The following is a 13,813-nucleotide window of genomic DNA, read 5'->3' on the forward strand; positions in this document are numbered from 1 at the left end:
ATAAGCGCGACCCCGTCATCGCGGACTTTTCACCAGTTTCGAGTCAGTCAGAAGAGCGGTATGCCGCGATAAGGGACACAAGTGTGAAACGGGTCCAGTCATTTGCCGGTCCTTCTCTCATGGGCGAGGTGTACACATGTTGCTTAACGTTCACTTCCAGCGTGCATCATCTAATCATTCGCGCACATCAAAGCAAACTACTTCCACATTTCGCTTCGTGCATTTGCTTTCTCTACATACATACAAGCGTTGGGCGGCTTGCAAGCCGCTGCCATTCTCGCTGTGTCTGTCCTGTGTCGGGCTGCTGCGAAGTGCGGAGGACTGAAGGACTGGCCTCTCTCGAGCAGAGAGGGGAGGGGGGAAATCGGCTGTGTTTATTACGCTGGCTTGACGCTGCCTGGATACTACTCTGCACTGCAGCCCATGAGCGAATGTGAAGGATACAACATACTCTTAAGTCAAACGAGTGTGATTTATTGTGTGACAAGCGAACTTATTTCACCATCGGAGTTTTGCCAACCCCCAAAATAAGCCCTCCCCCCCCCGCCCCCCAACATACAGGCTATTTGACGACTATATTCACACATGAGCGCTCAGGTGTGAAGGGAAATTCCGGGAAATGGCTGATTTACAGGTAATGTTCCTGTAAGCATGTGTGAAAACGGCAATGTGTGTGTCCTGAGGAGGAGTGTGTGTGTGTGTGTGGGGGGGGGGGGTTTGTGGGCTGTCCCTCTGTGTGAGTGTGTGTAAACTAGCCTGTTAAAACCATCCTGATCACATGACCTCACATTCTGTTTCGCTCCACGGGTCAGTCTGGACTTCCACGCACCCCCGGATAGAGAAGATAGTAGTCTAGCCTTGGTCAATGTACTGTAATTGTCCCTAAATATCGATTGATTGAAATTGTTCTAGAATATTGTACCTGTTCATGCATCATAACTGGATTCTGTCCTTGACCTTATTTTGCATATTAACTGGATACTGTGTTCTCCCATTTGTAGTGTGTGACAGTTGTATTTCTCTGTTCTACTGTTTGTGTTTTTTGTTGTAACATTGTTTATGGTGCTCTCTTGGACAGGTGACTCTTGGAAAAGAGATTTTAATCTCAAGGAGACCTGCTTAAATAAAGGAGATTGATTGATTGATCGTGAATGTAACCGGGCCAATCAGGGACTGCGCAGTAGCTGACAACGTGCCCGGTCAATCAGGGACGCCGCTGGGAAAGAACCGTAATGACGTCTCCCGAGGCAACAAGTGGTACCATTAACGTTAGTAGAGTAAACACAGTCATAAGTGCGTCATTATTGCAGAAATAGACTCAATAACAACCGTTAAACAAGAACAGGAGTATGCACCAGCAGAGTTTCTCGGTGGAAAAGACATTTTCACCGTTCCTCCGAGTTTATTTGGATTGGATTTGGCAACGCTGATTGGCTGAATGAGTTGTCTGTCAAGGCAAGTACTCCGGCCCACTGAAATCGATGCGGGCAGCTCAAAGTGAATTTGAGGTCACATTATCAGGATGGTTATGTGTACGTATCTGTGTGTGCACACCTTCGTCCAACTGCTCTCTCTCTCTCTTTCTCTCTAGGTGTTTGACGGCAGCAGTAACGACGCTCGTCTACTGGGCGTGTTTACAAACAGCGAGCTGCTAGACACCACGCTCAACTCCACCTCCAGCTCCATGTGGCTGGAGTTTGTGAGCAACGCGGAGAATACCAGCAAAGGCTTTGAGCTGCACTTCATGAGTGAGTGTAACACTAGCTCTCTCTCTCTCTCTCTCTCTCTCACACACACACACACACACACACACAGAGTGTGTGCCGCTGCCGGCATTTTGGCCTGAAAAAACGCCGGTTGTGCCAATGGGACAACAGCACAGAACCATGACAGCCAATCAGAGTACTCTCCTTCAGCCCAAAATGGCAGATTTGCTGTGCGCTGGTGTTTTTTTTTAAATGCTTTTACAGATACAAGCTTCATGAATAACATTCAGAGAGCCTATCATTGATCTGCAACAGCTCAGAAATAGATGCGAGGCCGATTTGTTTTTGAATGTCCTTGAGTTTTAGGAGACATTCTGTTGCAGTGGAACAACCTACTACGCCTTCTGTTCTTCTTATCACGGTAACTTCTTTACCTGTCCTCCCTCCCCTCACCCTCCCTCCCAAAGGTTTTGAGCTGGTGAAGTGTGAGGATCCAGGCGTTCCCCAGTTCGGTTACAAGCGGGAGGACAAGGGTCACTTTGCGGGCAGCACCGTGTCGTACAGCTGTGACCCGGGCTACACGCTGAAGGGCCCCGAGGTGCTCACCTGCCTGAGGGGGGAGCGGAGGGCGTGGGACAGCCCCCTCCCCCTCTGTGTTGGTAAGTCTGGTGCTCCTTGGGATCTGGACCGTCATGTTATCTTGTGCATCTTATGTTTTCCTTATGTTATATTATGTTGTTGTGTTATGGTATGGTATAGTATACACTATGCATTTGTTGTATTGCGTCCGTTGTGTTGCACAGCATTGTCTAACATCATTCATTTTATCACACCGGAGATGTTTATTCGCACGTCGATAATAATTTCCGAACCTATGTCCAGTCAATGCAACCATGCCAATCACCGACGAAATTGCGGCACATAGTTTTTTTCGGGATCAATGTAGATTTTTGAGTTTTCACCTGTGACATGAACAGTTCTACCTAGATAGACATAGATAAATTAACCTGTTGGCAATGATACAGTATTTCATGGTGGAGTGACGACCAGACAGGCAGCCACACAGCAGCAGCCCAGCCTCTCTGTGCATATTGGTAACCAGAGGACGCAGCTACAATCTGGATTCAGAAGGAAATCAATAATGTCTCGATTATGAAATCACACAAAGTGATTCATTCTTCAGTTATAAACTGCTATATTAGCTCCATTATCTCACTCCTGGCACACATTCTGAACCAATCCTCATCACCAGCTCGCCAAATGCCCTCAGGTCACCAAATACACACCGCTGGCATGGTGTTAAACTGGACGTCTCAGTTATTACTTCTGATATTATTTGACCTCAGACAAATGGCTAGACTCTGCTCTGGGTCAATCGGCTCACTGGGACTCAAAACTGCCCCACAGACATCCTGAAGTACGTCCGAAATGGTAGCTACAACTTCAGCTCCTGTGGCAAGCAGTGGAACTATCCATGCTCTCTCCTCTCCTCTCCTCTCCTCTCCTCTCCTCTCCTCTCCTCTCCTCTCCTCTCAAGCATGTCGTTACCGTTTGATGTTGACTAATGTTTTCATGACACAATGGTTTGTTTAGAACCTATTGGGTGTCTGGGTAGTGTAGCGGTAGATTCCCTGCCTACTAACACGAGGGTCACAGGTTCGCAGCCCCGTGTTACCTCCGGCTTGGTCGCGCGTCCATACAGGCATTATTGGCTGTGTCTGTGGGTGGGAAGCCGGAATGTGGGTATGTGTCCTGGTCGCTGCACTAGCGCCTCCTCTGGTCGGTCGGGGCGTCTGTTCGAGGCGGAAGGGAACTGGTGGGAATAGCGTGATCCTCCCACATGCTATGTCCTGCCGGTGAAGCTCCCCGCTGTCGGGTGAAAAGAAGCGGCTGGCAACTGCACATGTATCGGAGGAAGCATGTGTGTGTCTACAGCTCTCCCCAGATCGGCAGAGGGGTGGGGCAGAGACCGGGGCAGCAGGGGGAATTGGCCAAGTATAATTGGGGGGAAATCAGAAAAAAGAAAAAAATAACCTATTTAATCGCAAATTCATGCCGTGTTTGGTGTGAAATATAATTTGGCAAATGATGTATGTTCCCAACATTTACCGTATGTGCATCGCTCTTTGTGTGTAACAGCCTTTAGCCATACTGTTTGGTGCACTGGCACTGCTGATTCAAAGCAATCTCAGTTGCCCTAAGACTTAGTTCTTCACGACCTAGTTCCTTATCCATCGAAGTTCAATTAACTGTAGACAATGTGAATACTGGAATACTGGGTCACCTCAGTGCAGGTGTTGGACAGCTCTGTGGTTTCTTTTAGCTCTATGCAGCACTATTTTGAGGCGTTCTTTCAGTTGCTCTCCTAGCACTTTATTGTATATGTTATCTCATCAAGTATGGCTGTGCTCCTTTTAGTTGCTTATATCTGTATTGCATCAGCATATTTCCACTTTTCACATTGTTTTTGACTAAAATAAGATTCTTCCTCATATCAAGGGTACCTAGACTTGCTGACTTCATGGGGAGTAGAAAGCCTCAGAGGTTACTGCAGGGTGCCAATGTCATGGGTGTAGTTCAGGGAATGCATGACTTCCGGTTAGACTGCCATGAGGTGACCTTACTGAGCTCCTCAACTGAACTTCTATTTTACAACTCTAAGCTTCTTCCTTGCAAATAATTTCAGTTCAAACGACATTCTGAGCACCTGTGAACGCTTTGAAGCGGGTTATGTCCAAAAAAAAACAAATACTATGGCATACTCGTGCTAATAAGGGAGGTTCACCTGAGGCAACAATGGCGGACAGCCGGACACTGAACAAAACGCTGTTCTCGAAGCAATTAACAACTTGAAGCTGGAGCTGCTGGCTAAAATTGAAGAGAAGGCCGAAAGCCAGTCGGCTATGATAGGCAGACAAGTGGAGCAATTGAGAGAGGATCTGAAACGTTCAGGGAAAACCCATCTAAACTTGGGTAACTTACCTTTTTATTTTACTTATATAAATATCCTCACATAATGAAGTTGAATGAATAGTTATGCTGTAAATTCATAGTATACATTATAGTAAATAGTATTAAACTTACTATACAGTAAGTATTAAAGTAAGTCATATTAAACTTACTAAGAAGAACATACATTCCTAAAAATAGATATATTTTTTGATTGCTTGTTTGTCTTATAATGATCACTTACTGGACGTTGTAGTTCACCTACATTTTTATGTACCGCTATTTTTGCAGTATTTTCATGACAATAGCATATAATAACATGCTGGCCTATATTGGCTAAGAAGAAACAGGCAGGATGGTGTGTTTTGACATCAGCCAAGGTGATTAGAATAATAACGCTCCACTCCCTTTCCAACCCCAACTCTGACAGCTAATTCAAACAACATTCAGGCACTATCTGCAAACAGGTTTGTCCTCCCCGTGCCCCTCCCACCGGGTGATAGCCTAACAGCCAAACTCGGGAGAAGATGAAGGACTGTTTCTGTTTGCAATGGTGGGATTATTTTCTCGCAGTGGGGACAAACAGTAGCTTAGGGGCTTAGGGGGCGTAGAGAATGAAGGCGTTTGTATAAGGTTAGAGAAGTGGAAGGGTGCCAGCTTGAAATCCTACTTGGTCCGTCCAAATGTTTCTATCCCTCCCTTCGGTGTTCGTGTGACAATAAAAGACGGGCTTGTCAGTTACGAGAGAGTTTTTTTTCCCCCCTGCAACCACTAGAGCCCCATTTACACCAAAACTAGTCTCGCTGGCCAGCCTCCTCTCCCTTCCATCCGAGGAGTCTGGCGCCGCAGGTCTCCTTAGTGGGATTGCGATGGGCGGCGCTTAGCGGCAGTGCCCTTGGAAAATAGTTTTCGACAATCCAACTTGCCGTTACGAGCTAGCGTGTAGGTTTCTGCCGTTAGCTTATTAGCTAGTTAGCGTTGTTGTTTTCACTGAGGCGGCAGGGCACTATTTACAGCGACACACAGGGAGGAGGGAGCGGAAGCCGCTCTGATTGACATGGTCGGAGCCAATGACAGAGTTTGTAATAAGCCAGGAGCGGACATCCGGCTGCCACCGAAACAGTCGCTCCAATGGGAGAGTAGCTGTAGAGCAGGGGAGGGTTTATCCCTGTTGCCTGTTTCCGTGGCGCCAGACTCCTCGGACGGAACGGAGAGGAGGCTGGCCAGCGAGACTACACCAAAACACACATTGCCGCACGTCACTTCCTCATGTAAAATTAATATCCAAAAATGTAAAGTCAATCTTTTCTTGCATGTTTTACCGATCCATGTTTGACAATGTTTTACTCTCTACGCTGCCTGGCATCCGTTTGATTTGCATGTGACTTCCTCGTTTTTATTTTAGTTTTATTGATCATATCCAAATACCATGTTGATCACCCAGGATGCACATGCTGTGCTGTAAAGGGCCAGTAGCCTGGGCAGAGAACAAGACAGAGACAGAGCAGGAGTCGCCACTGGACAGACTTATGGAGAGACATAGATTGAAGGGGGAGAGCGGCTGGAAGAGTTATACTGCTGTGGTAGTGCTGAGGAGCTCCTAATATAGTTTCTCCAGCAGGTCATCAGGCCAGTAGAAAGAGATGGGTTTGTCTCGGAGTGATAGATCACTCTGTCTTCCCTTTTCACTCCGCAAAACACTGCAAGTTTTCCACGGGAAGAAAAGCATATCGGAGAGAGAGAGAAAAAAACACTTGAAGAAAGACAAACCTCAGCAAGAGAGTAAAGATTAATCTGATCACACTTTCATTTTTTTTTTTTTTTGCCATTACCTCTCTCCTCTCTATCCAGCCTTCTCAATGGTTTTTCCTACTTTTTCTCATTTGTGTGTGCGTGTGTGTGCGTCCATCCGCGCGCGCGCGTGTGTGTGTGTGTGTGTGTGTGTGTGTGTGTGTGTGTGTGTGTGAGAGAGAGAGATAGTTTCTGCTTTCACAGCAAAACTGATCAGAGGCCAGCTCTGGTGATTATTGCTGTGTAAATGTTTAATGCATGAGAGAGAGAGAGAGAGAGAGAGAGAGAGAGCGAGAGAGAGAGAAACAAGGTGGGTCCTGAGAAAGAGATGTTTGTCAAATGGAAGGTGACAAAGCATTTTGCTCTGATGGGTATGGAACATCTAGACTGTATAAAAGAGGCCATTTACACCTGGCACTAACATGTGTTTTCTCTGATCAGGTTGCAATTGGATAGTGCTTGACCACATTAGCCTGAGATGGACAGAGTGAGTGTGACGTCATATTGCTCTGTGGACTCCTGATTTTAAGCCTGCAGTTTGGCATTTTGGGCGCTGCCATCTTGGTTTTCCTGTAAGATGGCACGAGACCGGGGGTTTCCCACAGAACCACAGCTCCGCCTGCTATTGGTCCATGATCGGCAAGCTGTGTGATCACTGGACAGGCAACCTGTCAATCACACACAAAGCAGTCTTTTTTTATCGTCTATTTTACTCTAAACGGGCGAGTTATATAAAAACAATCACCCCCCATACAGTTGGCGTGAAAGGTGAAGTTAGCTACAGCATGTAGGCCAAAACCGTTTTTTGAACCAGGCTGTAAACATGTTTATTTGTGCTGTAAAGACGGGCATTTTAACATGGGGTGAATGGGGATTGACTCGCTTTTGCAGCCAGCCCCAAATGGCCATTCAAGGAACTGCAGTTTTTCCGCAATGCACAATGTCAATGTGACCAAGCGAGCCTGCCCCCTCGCTATGGAAACCAGGACTCTCTGTCCCTGCCAACCTGGTGTTCCTCTGTGTGTGTGCGCGCGCGTGTTTCTGGTAGCAGATGGGTTTCACAACCAGCACCACCATCATCAGAATGATTCTTAGACCATCATTTTCTTCTTGTTTGAAGGAGCAATTTCTTCTGAGAGGAAGGGAAAGCGGGGGAAAATACCATATTCTCGTCAGTTGAGATGATGCCTTCAAGGATGTCAACAAAAACACCTTTTCTCTCTTTTTCATTCACTTTTTGGAAGAGGGCAGGGGGGTGGGAGTGGTTAGGTGCGGGGCTGAAAATTGCTTTTGAGTCACAGAGGTTTTCTGAAGGCAATGCGTTATAAGGTTGGAAATATGTTCCACTATTCTTGTTGGCTAAATGTGTTTGCCTCTAATTTTGCTTTCTAGTGTCATACTGTGTGTGTGTGCGTGTGTGCGTGTGTGTGTGTGTGTGTGTGCGTGTGTGCGTGTGTGCGTGTGTGTGTGTGTGTGTGCGTGCGTGCGTGCGTGTGTGTGTGAGTGAGTGAGTGACTGAGGTCATATTTGGTGTGTGCCACCTCAGGGGCGTTAAGGGATTCACAGCTTGTTGAGCCAAGAAACTAGGACCGTGGTATCTCCCGGACAGGAACTACTGTATGAACAAACAAACACGACCTTTGACCCTCCCCTGACAAACAAGTGACAAGTCTGCCATCCCCTTGATATGATGTACCTCCTACCATACTGCCCACAAGGGTGCACATCATATCAGTGATTAGGAAATCAACTTCAGTGTAGCTACCACAACGTCACACCAAATCCCCGTCTCCATCAAAGAGATTGTGAACTTGAGATGAGTTGTAATTGAGCTGAGCGGTCGTTGCGTGTGCAGAGCGATGTTGAGCGGTCGTTGCGTGTGCAGAGCGATCTGGCCAAATGCGTTGTTCAGTCAACAAGTGTCGTCGGCTTTCAAAGGCGACAGGATGAGATGGCGGCTGAGATGGTGGATTGGCACAGCTGAGCCAAGAGAAGATACGCTGCTACACACACACAGAGTGTACACACACACACACACACACACACACACACACACACACACACACACACACACACACACACACACACAGTCAACACACACAGAGTGTATTGACTTGGCCGCTCTCCTCCCTCCTATCATTCAGATTGCAAACAAGTTGAAGCAGCACATTATGTTGGAGTATGTGACTGCAATGTCAATCATAATAATGATGAGAGCAAACTGGTGAGATGCACTTTGTTTCCTTCTTTGTCCACTTGTGTTCATAAGAGTACCAGAATGAGTCCTACATCCCAGAAGTTAGTATCGCCTGGTTCCCTCGTCTCAAAGTCAATGTTATTTTTCTGTTAGATGCCTGAAATGAGGTATGTGGTTCACAAACGTTTGTGATACTAAGACCTTTGTTTTCAGCCAGATAATCTTCACAAACTTGAACTTTTTTTAAAAATAAAATCACAATTTTCACGATTTCTGGCGATCACATTGACGCTTCAAAAGTCACAAAAGTTGGGGAGGTACGGTGGTGCAGTGGTAAGCACTATCGCCTCACAGCTCGAAGGTCGTGGGACGTGGGTTCGATTCCCACCTGGGGACGAGGTGAACGCTGAAGGAATGCGTGCCCGTCCGCATGTCCTCGAGTGCCCACCGCCCGGGTGGGGTCGGCAAAAGGGCCTTTCTGTGTGGAGTTTGCATGTTCTCCCCGTGCCTCCCGGGGGTTTCCCTCATATAGGAACCCCCTTCACAAAAACATGCAATATCCTGGTTGCTAGTGTGGTTCCTCCTCTGGTCGTTAAGGGCGCCTGTTCAGAGGGAGGGGAACTGGTTGGAATAGAGTGAACCTCCCACGTGCTATGTCCTACCGGTGAAGCTTCCTCTGTCAGGTGAAAAGAAGCGGCTGACTGACTGCCCATGTCTCGGAGGAAGCATGGAGCCAGTCTCGGCTCTCCCCAGATCGGCAGAGGATGGAGTAGCAACCAGGATTGAGAAATCAAATGAGCACTAATGGGGGATAAAATGGGATAGGGAAAAAAATATTAGAAAAAATAAAAAAAGTCACAAAAGTTGTGTTCTGAAGATGATCTTGCTGAACACCAAGGTCTCAGTGTCATAAACTTTTGTTACCCACTGACGTTATTTCAGGCATCTAACCAAAAAGCCCATACAAAAATCCAATTGACTTCCAGACAAGGGAACCGGGCCCGACGCTAACTTCTGGGTTGGCCTACAAAAGTAAGTCATCCCTGCGGTACTCCATTGTCCTTGTCTTCCTAAATCCATGTCCTCTCTCTCTCTCTCTCTCCTCTCTCTCTAGCGGAGTGTGGGGGCACCAGCAAGGATGAGCCGACCGGTCGTATCCTCTCCCCTGGCTACCCGGCTCCGTACGAGCACAACCTGCACTGTGTGTGGACCGTCGAGGCCGCCCCTGGGAGCACTGTTAGGTCTGTGCGCCGCCAGTTGTTTCCTCCTGCGTTACTCTCTAGTTTTCTGATTACATTGTTCTTCCCCGGTCTTTGGTTCAATCTACCACCTCTCAATATACTTCCAATTTAGCGGCCCATTTGCAGTGGTATTCATCACTTTCACAGGCTCCCGTGTAATCAATCTTTAGCGGGCTGCTTTTGGCAAATTGTTGATTCAATGTTGGATGAAGGGCGCTGCCACCTCAGAGCCTTTGGGTTTTAGACTTTGCCAGACAAAGTCAAGTGCTCGGAGATCATTTTGGCCCGTGTGTGTGTGTGTGTGTGTGTGTTGTTAACTTGAGACCCACAGCTTTGCTTGCATGAGTTTGACCACTTGACCTGAATATAGTAATAAGCTACATTGGCATGGCAAAATGCATGCATGTTTAATGACATCACATGACACAAGAGAAAGCAGCTGAGGCTCTATAGTCAAAGCCACTTACTAGACACTATGCTTCAGGATTACTTTTCAATCTATCATGCTAACATCAACCAATCCAGCTAATGTATGAGAAGTGGCTATACATTCGTACAGGAACATCATTGGCAGCCCAGTCTTCGGAGACGCATGCTTGGGATGTCTGTCTGTCTAAAGGTCTTTGCATCTTCTGCTGTGGCTGTGCAGAGCGATGCGTGAGTGGCAGTCCCTGGTGCATGTGATGCAGAGGAACGGGGAAGCCTGGGTAGTTGGTACAGTCCCTGGTGCATGTGATGCAGAGGAACGGGGAAGCCCGGGTAGTTGGTACAGTCCAGTGTGCTTCCTCCATTCCCTCTTGTCTGCTGTGAGCCGGCCCCTCCTCACATCTGTCATCATCACATCATCTGTTTGTGAAGGAGGTTTTTCTCCAACAGTAGGAAACAGTTGAAGACTTGATTTCCCTCGTCGTCAGTCATTTAATATGTAGATTAAACTTATCAAACAGACTTTTCACAATTCACCGTTCTTCTGATTAGTTTGGCGTCATGTTTCTAATGTTTGCTAAAATGGGTCGCCGAATATAGTTGGATGGCCGTTAATATACCTGGGCGGCCCATCCAAGTACACTGGACTTTTAACTTGTCCGGTGGGGCAAGTTGCCCTTGTCAAAAATCCACTTGTCCCAGACAAGCCTTAATGTCGAGTCCTGAGGCGGCACATCATGCCTTACTTTTCCAGCCCTGAGGCAGGTGATTGGGCAAATGAGCGGAACTCCTGCCTTAGCCAACTTCCCACTCCAGGAAGTACAGACATAGTTCTTGGGTGGATTTGCAAATTGTGGCAGCCAACACGGCTGTTTTAAGAGACTAAGCTGTCTGGGGAAATATTGCAAGCTTTTCAGGTCTCTCTTGCAGGCGTCCTTGAATCGGAGTAGGGGTCACCCGACTCGTCCGGTGCCAGTGGTCAGTTGTCCATACAGGATGTCTTTTGGCAGCCTCCCTGCTCCATGTGTTGGACATGCCCCAGCCATCGACAGGCCGCGTTGACTCAGCAGAAAGTACATGCTGCAAGATTTGGCATGTTGCAGGATGTTGTCCTGTGGGATATGGTCATGCCAGCTGATTTTGAGGGTGCACTTTAGGCACCGTATGTGGAAGGTGTTTAACTGACACTCTTGTCTTGTATAGCTGGTTCAATTCCATAGAATAGGGTCCTGAGAACACAGGCCTGGTAGACTCATGCTGCTTTCCAGACACCTGGGACGTGGGTGTTTCCCAGTGGAAAAGTCCCACCCCCCACCTTCAAAACATTCCAGAGCACAAAGCCAAAACGCAACCAAGAAACATGGCGGAGCGCAACGCTTTTTTTTTGTTTGGCAAATAGCAAGACAGTTTAACAACGAGCAGAGCACCCTCCTTGCATATTTAAACAAAAATGAGGAGCAGCAATGACACATAAGGTAACAGACTCTATTATACATTTTATTTAGGCACTTAATACTTTGGACTACATACTCCATGATGATGTGATGTCAAACAACTGATTCCCAGCCTAGTGGGGGGTAGATTTCTTTCTCCCAGTTTTCAAGTCGGAGCTCCCACTTTGAGTGCCGTTCCAGCGCACTTTTCCTAATAGGAGGCCAGAAAATCTGAAGGTCCCAGTTGTCTGGAAGGCAGCATTCGATCTTGGTGTGTTCTGTCCGTTCGTCCGTCCTTCCATCCATACATCCATCCATTTTCTAGCCACTTGTTGGGGTCAGCAGGGCAAGCAGAGCAGCCCAGACATCTTTTCCCCCAGCAACTTCCTCCAGCTCCCTTTGGTGCATCCCCAGAGGCTTCTAGGCATGCTGGGAGTTGTAGTCCCTCCATCGTGTCCTGGGTTTGCCCTTGGGTCCTCTCCCAGTCGCTCATGCCAGGTAACACCCCCAAAGGGTGGACAGCCAAGATCCCTACTAGATTCCTGAACCAGCTGGTCACCCATCTTTTCCCTGACATAATACTAAACAAAAAGCTGGAGCACAGCAATGCAAGCCCGCCCCCTCGCTATGGAGACCACGACTCTTATGTCCCTGCCGACCTGGTGTTCGTGTGTGTGTGTGTGTGTGTGTGTGTGTGTGCGCGCGCGCTCGTGTGTGTGTGTGTGTGTGTGTGTGTGCGCCCGCGCGCATGCGTGCCTGTGTGTTGGTGACCACCTCCCTTCTCTGGCTAGTTATGAATGGAGACGTCCTCAATAATGGCCACTCATTTTGCTGGTGTAATTTTACATGTAATTGGGCTGAAAGGGTCTGATAATTAATTTGTTATAATTGTGCTGTTTATGGAACACCTCGCCTCATCTCTTACTACCCCACCAGCCTACCGTAAACCAGCCTGGTGATCCTTCTTGGCTCTCCCTGACTGTGTTTGTGTCGTGGCCATAAAGCAGGGATGTAAAACACAATAGTCTTGTAAGCCTAGGGACTTGAATGACCTGATTATGTGGAGGGCACAGGGCTCTTCAAAGAGAATGATGCTCTTATTCTCTGAGTATCTTTGGCCTTGAAGGAACATGTGGGAGAGAGGGGGAGTGGTGGAGGTGAAGGAACATGTGGGAGAGAGGGGGAGTGGTGGAGGTGAAGGAACATGTGGGAGAGAGGGGGAGTGGTGGAGGTGAAGGAACATGTGGGAGAGAGGGGGAGTGGTGGAGGTGAAGGAACATGTGGGAGAGAGGGGGAGTGGTGGAGGTGAAGGAACATGTGGGAGAGAGGGGGAGTGGTGGAGGTGGACAAGAGATTGGATAGTTGGGAATGCTATCTTTGTCTGTTTCTCACTTGTGATAAATGGATGAATTATTCCTATAGGGAACAATTACAAACTCATCAATATGGAACTGTGTGGTATTTGTTTGCATGTGTGTGCATTTTTTTAAAGTGATAATTATCACTTTAACAATATAACAATTCACTATCAGATAGTATGCATGTTTTTCATTGTCCCTTCCATTGTGCATATTCGTTAGCGTGGGAGTGTGCATTCACGCGTGTGTCATACTCAAGCACAGCTCCCTCTGTGGGACTGTGTGTGTGTGTGTGTGTGTGTGTGTGTGTACACAGTGTGTTGCCTCACAGGTTGCACATTTGCATGTCGTCTGAGAGTCCCAGACCCCTTGTGATTGCTAGCATAGGTTCATTAGTGCCTTCACCACCTCTGGGTCCCTGGCCTCCCTCTGTAAGTTACGTTCCACATGCATGCCTTTGATCCTATCTACACCATCCATTATTAAGGCGCATTTGCAATGCATTAGACCTGGGACTCGACTGGAAGTAGCGCGCTAATCAGACGAACGAACGCAGAGTTGTGCCAAATGACAGCCACCGTCTTAACGCCGCCTCCGCCCTGGTGCACCATGGGAGCTCAAGGCTGGAAGGTGTATGGATGAAAAGAGGGCAGGCGTCATCTAGTTGGGAGGCAGAGATGAAAAGATAATAACTAGATTAAAGGAACATAGA

General features: G+C 47.6%; 1 protein-coding gene across 1 annotated transcript in view; it reads left to right on the forward strand.

The window, feature by feature from the left end:
- csmd2 (CUB and Sushi multiple domains 2) overlaps positions 1 to 13,813 on the forward strand; it is a gene marked incomplete at both ends in the record, with an annotated part of 345,949 nt that overhangs the window by 214,180 nt on the left and 117,956 nt on the right. The window contains 3 exons of the mRNA XM_083645747.1: positions 1,592 to 1,748; positions 2,174 to 2,365; positions 9,758 to 9,884. Coding sequence (XP_083501873.1) covers positions 1,592 to 1,748; positions 2,174 to 2,365; positions 9,758 to 9,884 — 476 coding nt within the window. The remainder of the gene's footprint in view (positions 1 to 1,591; positions 1,749 to 2,173; positions 2,366 to 9,757; positions 9,885 to 13,813) is intronic.

Source organism: Poromitra crassiceps (assembly GCF_964638095.1).
Source record: "Poromitra crassiceps genome assembly, chromosome: 11".
NCBI lineage: Eukaryota > Metazoa > Chordata > Actinopteri > Beryciformes > Melamphaidae > Poromitra > Poromitra crassiceps.